The sequence below is a fragment of the Olea europaea genome, chromosome 18, assembly GCF_002742605.1.
Source record: "Olea europaea var. sylvestris chromosome 18, O_europaea_v1, whole genome shotgun sequence".
Taxonomy (NCBI): Eukaryota; Viridiplantae; Streptophyta; class Magnoliopsida; order Lamiales; family Oleaceae; genus Olea; species Olea europaea.
This window is the reverse complement of record NC_036254.1, coordinates 31,107,936-31,121,706: the sequence shown is the minus strand read 5'-3', so window position 1 is coordinate 31,121,706 and position 13,771 is coordinate 31,107,936. Positions and strand designations below refer to the sequence as shown.

The following is a 13,771-nucleotide window of genomic DNA, read 5'->3' as shown; positions in this document are numbered from 1 at the left end:
GTTTACCTCAAGTTCAACATACAAATCATACCACACTAGTTTTCCTAGAAGTTAAAGGTTTACTTTTTATTTTTAAGATAAAAAGAAAATCTACCCCAATATACATTTTAAACAACATTGGTTGTTTAATATAAACTAAAACACAGCTTTGGGAATCGATAAGGAAATGATGAAAGATGAATTTGTTGGTAATTAAGATCGACTCCCTTTGTTTGTTTTCGAGATCCTTGTTCAGATAAAGATTTAAGCTTTCCACAATATGAAATTTTTAAGAATCAAATAGAATTTCACTCATCAAATCTCTCAAGAATTGTAGAAATAATAATACTTACAGGCACTCACAGACATAAAAGAGATAAAACCACAATTGATTTATCGGAGAAAGTTGATTAGTCAACCCAATATGTTCGATCAATTAGGCAGGCGACGGACATAAATTTTGCCAGCTTCGAATGGTTAACAATGAATTTTGGAATCTTTTGGTTCCAATAAACCGAAGGCAGCGCTAATTGCAAAAGGTAAAGAGTTTGATCACCATTAGATTCTTATCCCTTTTCACAATTGATGTCCATTTGGCAAGTTTTGAGTTAATATCCATCAGAATTTTCATCTATAATAGAGTTTGTTGTTTATAGTGACAAGACTTTTTTGAGTGCTAAGATTCAAAGTCGAGAGCTAAACAATGGATTTTAAATACACACGACACGAGGCCTCGACATGAATGTCATCCTCACTCTATCTCTAAAAACAAAATAAGAAACATCACCATTTAAAAAACTTATATCGCAAATGAAGATCATTTGTTCACTTCAATATGCTATTATTATTACACATTAATCCTAGTACTTCCTTAGAAAAAAAATACTAAGTTCTTGTCCCAATGCACCATCTGGATTTATCATGTAAAATGACTCTGAGTCTTTTGATCCCACAACCCTATCAAATCTTGCCCTCATATATGTCAATTCCCCATCTGCTGCTGTTTTTTCCTTCTCCCACGGACTCGGCAACACACCTGCCCCCATTGAAACTCCCCTTAGAAGCTGCATAACATGAAGTTCATCATCTGTCATATTTTTCCTTCTAATGGAATACCCAATTTTTCTACCATTACAATAAACAGCCCATACAAATTCTTCAAGCACTTTTTTCTTGTGGGTTTTCGTCTCAGTTTCAAGGGCAATTCGGAGTATATCAGAAGCCATTTCTTTCTGGAATGCAGTTGTGAGAATAGGAAGTTCTATGACAAAGATTGGCATGCGATGAGGATCTTCTTGTATGGATAAAATCATTCGTCCTTTACGATATCCGAATAGAGTTCCGGTGGTGGCACCATCTGTTAGTAGAGGTTTCCTTTGGCGTCCCAACAGTGAAACCATTTTGCAGCCGGTGGTTAACATGGGGAGAAGTTTGAACATGCGCAGAAGCCCGCCACCGCCCCCGGATTTTGGCTTCTTGCCACCTGTATGAGTCGTTTTTTGGAGGAACGATAGTAAGGTAGGGTTTTCCATTTGGTGGAACGGACTAGAACGTACTGATGGCATGGGAAATATCGATTATGTTGCTTAAGGTTTCACTACTAGGTTTGGGAAGAAAATCTGTGTTTTTGTGTGTGTGGAAAGTTTGAGAAAAATGAGATATATAGGAACACTTGGGAAAGCATAAAAGAGGATTAAAAAAGTAGTTGGATTGTCCTTGGAATATTTAAGTGGGGAAGGGAGGCCTCTAGCTAGGTTAGTTAAGATGGAACAAACTATGGGCTAAAGTGCTAAGTCGGAAATAACAAGTCAAGAAAGCTTAATCAATCGTAAGTCAAGGAAGCTTTTTCTGTGGAAAGCTTAATCAAAAACAGCAAATCGGGAACAAATTAAATAATCAGGGCCTGAAGGATTTTCTCTTCACGAGAAAATATAAGTATTTAATCAAGTTTACTTCAACTACTCCCACCCCCTCTCAAACCTTGATTTGAAGGGTGGGGACGGGCGAGGTCGGGGCTAAATTTTGATGTGACAAAGTTTAGTGAGGAAAAGAATGGGCTTGAAATGTGATAAGATAAGGATGGTTGAACCGCAAGATGTGGGGGAATGAAAGGAAGAAAAACCTCTCAAAAAAGAAAAGTAGAGAAAGGGCTCTTTTGATGCTGCTATAGGCATGTGCCTCTCTTATTGTTGTGCAGGCGGATATCAACATCATCTCTTTAATATTCTATNGGGCTCTTTTGATGCTGCTATAGGCATGTGCCTCTCTTATTGTTGTGCAGGCGGATATCAACATCATCTCTTTAATATTCTATGACAATCCCATCACCCGAACCCTAGTTAATTAAAAATATAGATAGATACATGCATTCTTATATTATCTGTATCTTTCTTCTAATATTTTCTCTTCTTGTCAATTTGTACTTCACTTTGCCAACCCACTCAGAATCTCTCAGCATCACATATTCTACAAACACACTATTTTCAGAATAAGACATGCCAAGCAATTGCCAGCAAATTAAAATAATTTATAAGCCCAATAAATTTCATTATTAGCATACTTCTGCACTTGCTTAATTTATTTTTTAAAGATTTTTTTATAGATTAGACATTCTTCTCATGTCGATCGCTTTAAGTCAATAGCATAACTCTGTGTTTCTTAGACTTCATCCCCTTCAACTAAGCTTAAAAAGTTCACTTATTGATGTAAAATAGAACAAATCGCTTTACTAATGAAAAATAGAACAATTAACTAGCTACCTATTTTCACAATAAAGTAGAATCACTTCTATATTTATTTATTTTTTTACTTAAAATTTATTTAAAAAAAAAAAAGAGAGAGAAGAAGGTATATAACATGTTTGATAAAATAAAAGTTTCTTCTAAATAACACTTTCTTATTTTTAAAGTTTCCAAACATGATTAATCACTTTTGTCTCACATTTCTAGCAAATAAATAAATAAATAAATATACTTAATTTGTGATATTTTTCATTCTCTTATGGAGTGATTATAAATTCCTTTTTATTACTAAATGTAACCTCATTAACAAGATTTTCTCTTAGTAATTTAGTTATAGTTTCACAAAGGTTTGGTGTGATTAAGAAAAATTACAAATTTTGAATCAATGCAAAATACATCTCTAAAAATATAGTTTGTTGTCAATTTATTCGACCCTTCTTCCCATATATACAGTTGTTACTATAGAACTAAATTTTCATAGACTATAAACACGAATAATATTATATATATAAAGAATCCTATTGTAGAAATATCTCAAAACCATCCGTTTTTTCTCCTTTTCAACCAAACACCACACGTGTCTAGGTAATGAATTTGACACATACCTCGTTCGATTATATGAAAGCTAACCCAGACAGCTGTACCTAACCCTTCAATTGCTAATTATCTACAAAGAAAATTTGTGTCAACATTATATCTCTAGTTTTTAAGAGCAACAACATAATTCATATGAACCATTGATGTCTTCAATAATGTGAACAAAATAATAAAACTATTTTCATACCAAGGTATATATTGTACAGCAAGGGCCCCCCCAAAGTTTATTGCTTTATTACTGGTACATGCAAACAAACAAACTCAATAATGTAGTTACGAGGTCGACTTTTTAAGATTGCATAATAATGAAAAATACCATACTTACATTTACACAAAACTAACATAGTTCACATCATGATTTTTGGAGGAAGTGTCGAGAAATATATAATTATAAATAAATATATTTTTAAAGTGATAAAGTTTTAGATATTTTTGGAGGGCGTGTTTAAAAAATATATTATTATAAGTGAATATATTTTTTAAAATGTTAAAATTTTACATAAAATGATTAACGGTAAAGAAAATTTATTCCCATGTATACAAAGACTCAATGGCTACTCCACAATAAATATTCCACACAGCATGTGACAACAAAATATATAAATCTTCATACTTGAGGCCATTGAAATAGCTTAGAATTTTTACATAAAAAAAGAATGATCATGCAAATAGAGCATGATTAGTACATAGAACTATCGATATTAGACACGTTTAAAGTAGAATGGAAAAAATGAACCATTAGTTCCTAACCTATTTTTTAAGTAGTAAGTTGGTCTTCAATCTTTAAAAATGAGCGAGCTAGTCCTTCATATTGTATTGCAGTTGTATAATCAATTTCAAATGACAAAACCTATCTACATTTTCATTAAATCTTATGAAACCATCATAAAATATACCTCACTAGAAATTGTTAAGCCAAGTCCAATTTTAAAAAAAAACAAAATCTAATTTCGTAAAATTAACCATGAGATTGTTACAATAGAGACTTGGATGTTATATGATGTTAGGGAATCATTATGTAACTATCATCTTTCTATTAATTCACTCAATATTTTAGGAACAAATGATGCTACTTTTGAAAAAGAAAAAAGAAACTAAAATTGTGTAAGTCATATTATTCAGTACTTTCTAATATATATTAGTGAAAATTAGGGATGAACACGGTTCGATTTGAATGATTGGAGATAAATTTTCAAACCAAACCATTTAAAGCGGTTTGGAATTTTTTCAAACCAAACCAAACCACTTTAATTTCTAAACCAGATCAATCCAAACCATTTTTATGGTTTGGTTCGGTTTAAAACTACGGTTTAACAAAGAAAAAATTAATATATATCAAATAGGGTATATTGTAAATATTAGTAAAAAATTTCATGGTAGAACATAAGTTGTATTATTAAAAAATTACAAATCAAAATTATATAATTATAATCATAATTATTATAATGCAACAACATGATATAAATATTTTAAAAACTCTTAATCAATACTAATGACATCCATTTACAATTGTAATACACGATTCATTCTCTTCATAAATATAAAAATATAGTACATGAATTCATTGATTATAGTTAAATGATATAAAATAACTAATAAAAGAAAATGAATAAAAAAATAAAGTACAATAATACCTAGCTATCGTGACTTTTTGTGAATCACTCAATACTTCTACTCCATCCAAATATTAGCGAATTACTTTAAGGGGGCCCAATAATTATTAGAACAAAACAACATAAGTTACATAACTACCAATAAAAAAATAGAAAAAGATTACCAAAAAATATAAGAATTTGGATAATTTGACTTGAAATTGGGCAAAGTTTAAGAAAATTATTAGTAGAAGGAAATAAAATGTGTAAGTTTGAATTAAAATCTAGATTTAATTATCTGCTCAATTATAATAGAGAATCGATGAACATGGTTTTAGTAACAACTGTTCAACATTTTACTCAATTTAGACTAATTCATTTTCAGATTTTTTTTGATAAACGGTTTGGTGGTTTGAAACGATTTGCAAATATTGAAACATAAGCCAAATCACTTCGAAGCGATTTGGTTCGATTCAAAACCTAAACGTTGACGGATCCACGTGAAACCAAACCAATGTTTCGATTCGATTTTGCGATTTGACGATTTCGTTGCTCAACCCTAGTGAAAAGTATAGAAATTAAGTTTTTTCAAGATCTCAATTCATAGTTAAAAGTTACAAGTTTTTCTTTCAAAAATCAAATAAAAATAAAATTTTAAATATTAATAATAATACTCACTCCGTCTCATTTACATAAGCTTATTTTGTTTTTCACAAAAATTAAGAAATTTTATTTAATATTATTGAAAAAGTAATTTTTGTCAAAAATTTTCCTTGTTTGTACAATTTCAAGATTAAGTGGAAGAAGTTGGTTATAACTAGACAAATTAAATAAAGGTATATTAGTAAATGAACAATACAAAACATTCTCAATAAAGAAACATGACTACATAATTGGGACATGTAAATAAGAAAAGTTAGCTTATATAAATGAAACGAAGGTAGTAATATAAAATATTTTTTCCATATGTACAGAATTTATTTCACAGAAAGAATACAGAAATCTCACATGAATGTGGGTTCTACATGAATAAAAAAGTGCCAAAAAAATCCATCCCACCCCCCGCTGTGAGTGGTCTGTATGGATTCTGAGAAATCAGAATCTGTATGCCCAGCATCTCTAAATATAAAATTTAACCAATCTACCCCACCCATCCATAACCCAAATTTAATTACTCCCCAAACCCTAAAACCATTTTACCCTCTCTCCATCTTCTCTCTACCGAATACTCATGGTGCTGCTACCCCTTCTGGCGAAGGTTGTTATCCTCCCTCGCACCATCGTCGCGTTGTACCACTTCCACTCAACTTCACAGCAGCATTGTGTTATGCCGAACTACCTAGCACCAACCCCTACCCTTTAGCCTCGCACCACTACCGCATTTTACCACTCCACATGGCACTAACCCTTACCTCGACCCGCAAGTTGGATGTTTCGATTAGCTGTGAGAATTGATGTTTTTGATCTTGGTTTTGAGTCGTCAAGTGGGGACTTTGTGGATGAAGAGGCACAGTGAAAATGGTAATGTGTAATTGGTCGACTAGGCTGTTGATTTGAGGTATGAGGGCGTGATGTTGGATGCCTACTAGCGAGAGGTGAAAGATTTGACAGAGGCGGTATGATGGAGATGTAGGTTGTGGTGTATGATAATGGTAATGAAGGAAGCAACGTATATAGATTTAGATCTCGCTATAATTGCAGTGTATGATAATGGTGTGCTGTGGTGGTTGTGCAATGATTTTGGGAGATGGCAAAGCTGTTAGGCTGTGTCGATGGTGTAGGGAATGGTGGTACTGCTGGCCGTTGCCGTTGCCATCACAGTGGTTATGAAGTAGTGGTAGTTTTTGGTAGTGGGTGTTGGTTCGTTCGAGATGATGGTGTTGTTATAGGGAAGTGGTGGTTCTAGCGGCGATGGTATTGGCGATGGTGCAATTGGAGATGGTGACCAATAAATTGGTTAATGTATGATCAATAAGCAATATGTGACCAATGAATAGATAAATTGTAACCAGTATATAATGTATGACCTAAAAATTTGTTATTTTGTAATCAATACTTTGTGATTGTGTAATAATTTATGACTTATAAAATTGAGATTTGTAACCTATAAATTTGTTGATATGTGATCGATAAACAAATTGTGACCTATAAAATTTTTTATTTGTGATTGTAAAATAATTTTAAAAATATAAAATTTATGATTTGTGATCAAGAAATAATTTGTGACCAATTAATTCGATAGTTGTAATTAAATTGTATAGAATTCTAATCTTAATATAGTTAATTAATAATATATATGTTTGATTAATTATTTTACAAATAAAAGTTAATAATGTCTGATTTTTGAAATTTTAAACCTTGTTTCTTAGTTTTGAAATGGATCATAGTTAATGTCGCTAGCTTCTTGTGTGCATGGTGCTTGAAGGACAAACAAGCATGGGAATTTAACCTTGTCATGTGTCGATTGTGCCCTTCAAAGTGAAAAATGTGGTAACGTAATATGTGCTTGTAATGTAAGTGTTACGTTTCCAACACTATGTTCATCAAACTTTTAATAATGTTGAAAATTTTCTTTTGTGATCCCCATTTTGGACCATATGCTGATTTTAATCTCCGGAAAACTGACCACACTAATTGACACACCCATCATCAATCACATGGAAGTATTGGACAAAAAGCTATAAAGCTATAAGATTATAGTTTTTCTGCAAATAGTAGTTCACGCAAGTTGGCTTCTATCTTAAGCTTACTACAGAGAGTTTGGCATGCATTGATGCAACATAAAGCTACTTCAAAAGCACGTGATTTGGTAACCCAAAATTGATAAATCCCAATTTTTTGTAAAAAATCGAGGACGTGTTTGGTTCAGATAGTCGACAAATATTCACGTATGAAATTGTTACAATTATAAAGGCGATAAAAAATAAGAAGACGAGAGGAAAGCAACTAATAAATATGTGATTGTTGTATCCATCATCACAACTTCCCACAACACTTGTTTTCACGACCAAGAAAGTGTTCAAATATGGTTTTTAGCTGTTGTGGAAACTCGATTTTGTGTAGTGCCACCAAGAAAACACCTTTAGATAAAAAAACGAGACAAAATTTTGAACCTAACAATCTGAAATGATTGAGTGTATCACCAAAGACTGGATGGATATGTATGAACCATCTATGAGTTTATTATGTGGTGCAGGCTCTTTCAGCAATCACTAATCAATCTTTTTGACTTATTAGTTAGATAGATCGTAGTTATTAAAGAGTCTTGAGGTGTGGTTTCTCGAGTCACAATCTTTCTATAAATTGCTCATTTACTTGGTTAATTGCCACAAATTGTGATGAGTAAAAATATGATTGTAGAATTTAATACAACTATGTTTTGGTTTTATAAATCTATTTTTACAGTAAAAAATTGTTTCCGAATATTGTCCTCATATCACCTCTAAAAATACCGTAAAAAAAAATGTATGGGGGGGGGGGGTTATATCCCCATACTTACCTAATTCGGTTATATTTATCAAGAGTTCAAAACTCTGCAATAGGAACTCTACTAAGAGCCCATTTGACATGATTATTGAGAAATTAAAAGGAACGTTTAAGATTTAAAATTTGCTTATGAACCAAATTGGTTAAATTTATAGAAGTGTTTCTTCTAGTTAAAATAACTTTCAGAGAAAACTCTTTTAAAAATTAATTTTCAAACATTCCTCACAAATCTCTTCTATAAGAAATAGAAGCAAAGTAGAAGTCTTGTCAAACAAGTCCTAACTCGAGATTCGAGGTTCAACACAAGTTCTCCTTCCCCACTTTTGTAGGGACCCCTCAGCGACAAATTGCAACAGTAATTAGCCATAACAATTAAGACAAAGTGCACCATTTCAAATCATTAAGCAAATTGCATCAAAAAGGGTTAATTAACCAAGAAAGAAGACACTTATAAATTTGTGGTGTCTTCTATTGATTTGGAACTCTCAAGCACCCACCAATGCCATGTATCCACATTAAACGTCTTTTTTATTATTTGGTCCCTCATTGGCAAATTGCTCGAGAGACTCAAATGAAAAGGGGAAAGAACCAAAATGATTCTTGAGTATATAACGCGTTTTAAGCACATGCATGGGCCCAATTTCAAGTCACATATGTTAGATCTAATCACCTTTAGTTTCATAGATATCAATTCTTGAAGTATCTATCTAGTCCAAGAGATTTTATACCAATGTTGCCAAAACAAATCGGAAAAAAAAAATACGGATTTTTAATTAAAAGTAGCATAGTAATGCTTCCTGTTTTTGTGGCCAAGCTAAGTTTGAAATGTGGTGTTCTGATTAAAAAGTAATACAATATGGCACATTGGTGAAATGGTGATTTTTAATTAAAAGTGACACTTCATGTTACTTTTATGGTCACGCTTTAATGAACAACATGGTGTTTTTCAATTTATGGCACCTTGGTATATTTGAATTCTGTCCTTCATAAATTCCTACTTCTAATTGAACACGTCACTAAATGTTTTAGCACGAGCAGTACTAGATAGCATTATTTAATAAAAAATGGCTCGTAGATTTTTCTATTGTTAAATCTTTTTCTTTTCAAATGCAATGTCATTCAATCTATACAATTCCTTTCTCTTTCTTTTCTTTTCTTTTTCAGAGTAAAACAAGATTCCATTCATATGCATTGAACTCTAGAATGTGTACAATAAAGGGAGGTGCATCGATTTGAAATTGTAAAAATGCTTGTCTAGCAAGAAGACAAGCAGCCAATTAGCCTATCGTCTAATAGAAGAGAAAATGAGCCTTGATATTAATGGCTTCATGTTGAGAATACATTTCATAATAGTGATTCCACGTTTCCTAATTTAGTACGGGCGTACAGTCTGTCTCTATAATTAAGACTTGAAGTCGCATGTTCTCTGCAAATAGTGTGTTGGAAAATATAGAGGAGAAATAGAGTAAAGACAAGAATAATATCACAATAATGCAACAATGAAATAATTAACACCAGAAACTTGATAAGAACAAGATCAAAGGCTTGAACATGTAATTGCTATCCTCAAACTATATTTGCCACATATCGGGATCGATTGAAATGTTTAAGGATTTTGACAAACGGTTCGTAGGATTATATCAAGCCTTTTAAAGGATCTACCACTAAAGCACAAGTGCGACTCTACAAAACTTTAAGAACAAAATAAAGAAAAGAGTATGAATGTGAATCAAGAATTTGATCTTTGTTATTGGAATGAATATGGATCACAAATATTTCTCACTTATTTTTAGCTTGAAATGCATCACCTATATATAGGCCACCACCAATGTGCACGAATTGGTGCGGAAATAGGTCGAAAAGCCACCACAATTCGGAGTTGTGACAGTAGGCAACTGACCTCCAATGGTCAATTTTGTATAACTATGCGACTGCATAGTATAAATCTATGCGATAGCATAGAATAACCCAAAGAGGCCATAAAATTCCATGCAATAGGCCATGCGACTGCATAGTATAAATCTATGCGATAGCATAGAATAAGGTTTTACCTCTAATATCGTTTTTTGGTTTTTTCTTCATATTTATTCATTCCATTTCATTTTTTCTTGAATGTTGAACTACATTTTAACAATCCCCCACTTGTTCAAAATTTGAGAAAAAATTCTCATACTCAAATCATATGACACTCATGCATAAGAACTAGATATCTTTCGATTTGAATCTAGCCATAGTGTAATCCAAATAAAGTAAAGTCAGAATCAAAGGTAGCCCTAACTTTGAACCAGTTATTCCATGTGATAATACCAGTTCGAACACACACACACACAAATACCACGTGTTCTGAAATTCCTCATAACTCGCTTAGTGTTTTTATAGCCTTGCACTCATTCTATATTACAAACTTTTAAGAGAAACTCAAACTCTCAATTGAGGTGGCATCAACTCGAAGTTTGTTTTGGTAAAGTTCTTCCAGTACTTTGTTACTTTTAGAAATACTAGTCTTTTAGCACTGAATTTCATTAAGAGCTTTAATGCTCAACCCTTATTTCAGTAACAACCAGCATTATTTTACTTAAGATATGATTATTACGGATTTGAATAATGCTGAAACCATCCCACATATCAAATGACTTGTTTTTACCATTTGAACCCGTGAATTACCTTTTGAGTAATGACGGGTAGGATTGTCGCCATTGGTGGACCTTTATTATGAAAGAAGTTTCAAACTCATCCTACTCGAAGTAGATGCCACTAAATCTCTATTTAGTGGTTTAGTTAAAAGATCCACTAAGTTCTCTATTGACTTTACATAATTTAGGAAAATTATTTCATCTATAATTAATTTCCTTATGTAGTCGTGTCTTAGACTCATATGTCTAGACTTTCCATTGTATACCTTATTGTATACTTTTGCTAACGAGGCTTGACTATCACACATGATAGGTATTGAAAATATATTCTTCAATCCCAAAGGTATCTCATATAAGAAATCCTTAAACCACTCAGCCTCTTTCCTAGTATCCGATAGTGCTACAAATTCAGATTCCATGGTTGAGTGTGTTATACATGTTTGTTTCTTTGATTTCCAAGAAACAGCACATCCTCAAAGAGTAAACACCCAATGCAAGGTGTATTTACTTTCACCCCTGCTAGATATCCAACTAACATTGGTAAATTCCCCCAATACCATCGGGAATTCATTATATTGTAGGCCCAAGTTCTTGGTTTTCTTTAAGTATCTAAGAACTCTCCCAATAGCCTTTCAATGATCGTTGCTCGAATTGCTAGTAAACCTGCTAAATTTACTTATTGCATGGGCTATGTCCGGTCTTGTGCATTGAACTACATACATAAGACTCCCTATAGTACTTGCATATTCCAATTGAACAATCGCCCTTCCACTATTCTTTACAAGTGTCAAATTTAGATCGATTGTGGTACTATATTCCTCTAAATTTCAAGTGTTTGAACTTATTTATCACATTCTCGATTGACTCAAATGGTAACCCCCACAAGTCTTTGTGACTTTGATACCCAAAATGGTATCCACATGTCCAAGATCCTTCATTTTAAATGTGGAAGATAGAAACATCTTTGTTTCTTCTATACCGTCCATGTGATTATTCATAATCAACATATCGTCAACATATAAGCATATAAATGTCACATAATTTTCACATATTTTGAAATATAAACATTTAACTACACTATTATGTTTAAACCTGAAAGATATAATTGCTAAGTTAAACATTTCATGCCATTTTTTAGGAGCTTGCTTCAAACCATATAAAGATTTTAGGGGTACTTTTAATTTTGACCCGGTCAAAGGAGCAAAATTTCAGTTTGACTTCCAAAATAATGAATATTATGACATTGGCCTCTTGTATGGTAAAAGACAAAGATACCCTTAAATGTTTTGTACAATTACAAAACCATATATTGTTGAAAGGACTATACTACCCTTTTACTTAATAATTGAAAACCAAACATTTCCCCACTTATAAAAACTTCAAAACGAGCTTCCAACACAGAAAAAACTCTCATCTTTTCATCTGCTTGAACCTCAAAATCTAGAAGAACTTTGGAACGTTGAAGCTGAAATTTTTTTTCACATCAATTACTTCGAATCGGTAAGTACATTTAATCATGTTTAATTTCGTTTTAAGTAAATTAGTATACGTTAAATAGAGAAATTTTATGTCGACATAGATTTTTTTTAACAGAACTGTTCACAAAATTTATTTCTTCTCGATTTTAAAACCCACCGCAAGTGTACGGTTCGTTAACAAGTAGTAAAGTGGACTATGAATCCAAGTATCGTTCCCACGAGGATTAAATTAGCTCTAATTAAACTAATGTGACCTTAACCGAATCTAATTGAATGAAAATTTGGTTTAAATATGAAAACCCTAATTTTGGGAGAAATCCCCAATTCGAAACCCCAATTGCAAAGAAAACCCTAATTTCAAAATTTCACTAATCTAATGAAATAAATCCGCAACTGAAATGTAAATATGCAATTTTAGAATTATTGTATTGAAATGAATTGAAATGAAATCATTAAGAACTTGAATCCCCAATTGATTATTAAAAACCCTATTTCACAAATTCAACGAATAGATGAACAAAATGCCAATTCAATGTCCCTAAATTATCCAATACACTCTCTCGATATATATTGAATCTACTCTTACACATCACCAGCCTATATTTCTATGGATGATGCAATGTATAGGAATGCATGACTTTTTATGAACATTTTCATGAATTGCATAAAGCATAGAGGTAAGTTTCCATCCCCTATCGGACCCTATGTCGATTTATATTCTATCGAATTTATTCCCCTTCTTTCGAATGCAAAGAATAAATCATCTACAATCACATAATAATTGGCCAAATAATTACGGAAACATTCAAATCATATAAATCAAACATTTGTCCAATCGAAACTAATGTTGAATTTATGAAATAACGGAAATTTAAATCATCAAAAGATTCATCAAATTCCTAATGAACAAAAACCCTAGCCTATAATCATCATTGCAGAATCAAGAAATTGAAAAACGAAATTAAAAGATAATAAGAATACACCCGTATAGAAGTTCTTCAATCCGTGTGTATAATCTTCAATCCCGTCTCGAGCCCGTGTGAAATTGAATCCAAAATCAAGTTTCTTGCCTCCAATCTTGGTCTCTCTCTTCTCCCTGGTCGTTCCTTCTCTTCATATGATGAATTCTGGTCTTTATATCGCGTCCAAATTAAGTAGGAAAGGAGTTTCAACCAAAACGAAAAACCGCGCCCGAGTGTTAAAAATCCTTCTATGCGACCGCATAGAAGGAATCTATGCGGTCGCATAGATCAAAAAATTTGGGT

General features: G+C 32.3%; 1 protein-coding gene across 1 annotated transcript; it reads right to left on the bottom strand.

Moving 5' to 3' along the window:
• Positions 1 to 628: 628 nt before the first annotated feature.
• Positions 629 to 2,096, bottom strand: LOC111368150 (protein MIZU-KUSSEI 1). Its single transcript, XM_022989379.1, has one exon. The coding sequence runs from the start codon at positions 1,542 to 1,544 to the stop codon at positions 840 to 842; it is 705 nt and encodes a 234-aa protein (XP_022845147.1). The 5' UTR covers positions 1,545 to 2,096; the 3' UTR covers positions 629 to 839.
• Between the last annotated feature and the right edge of the window lie 11,675 nt (positions 2,097 to 13,771).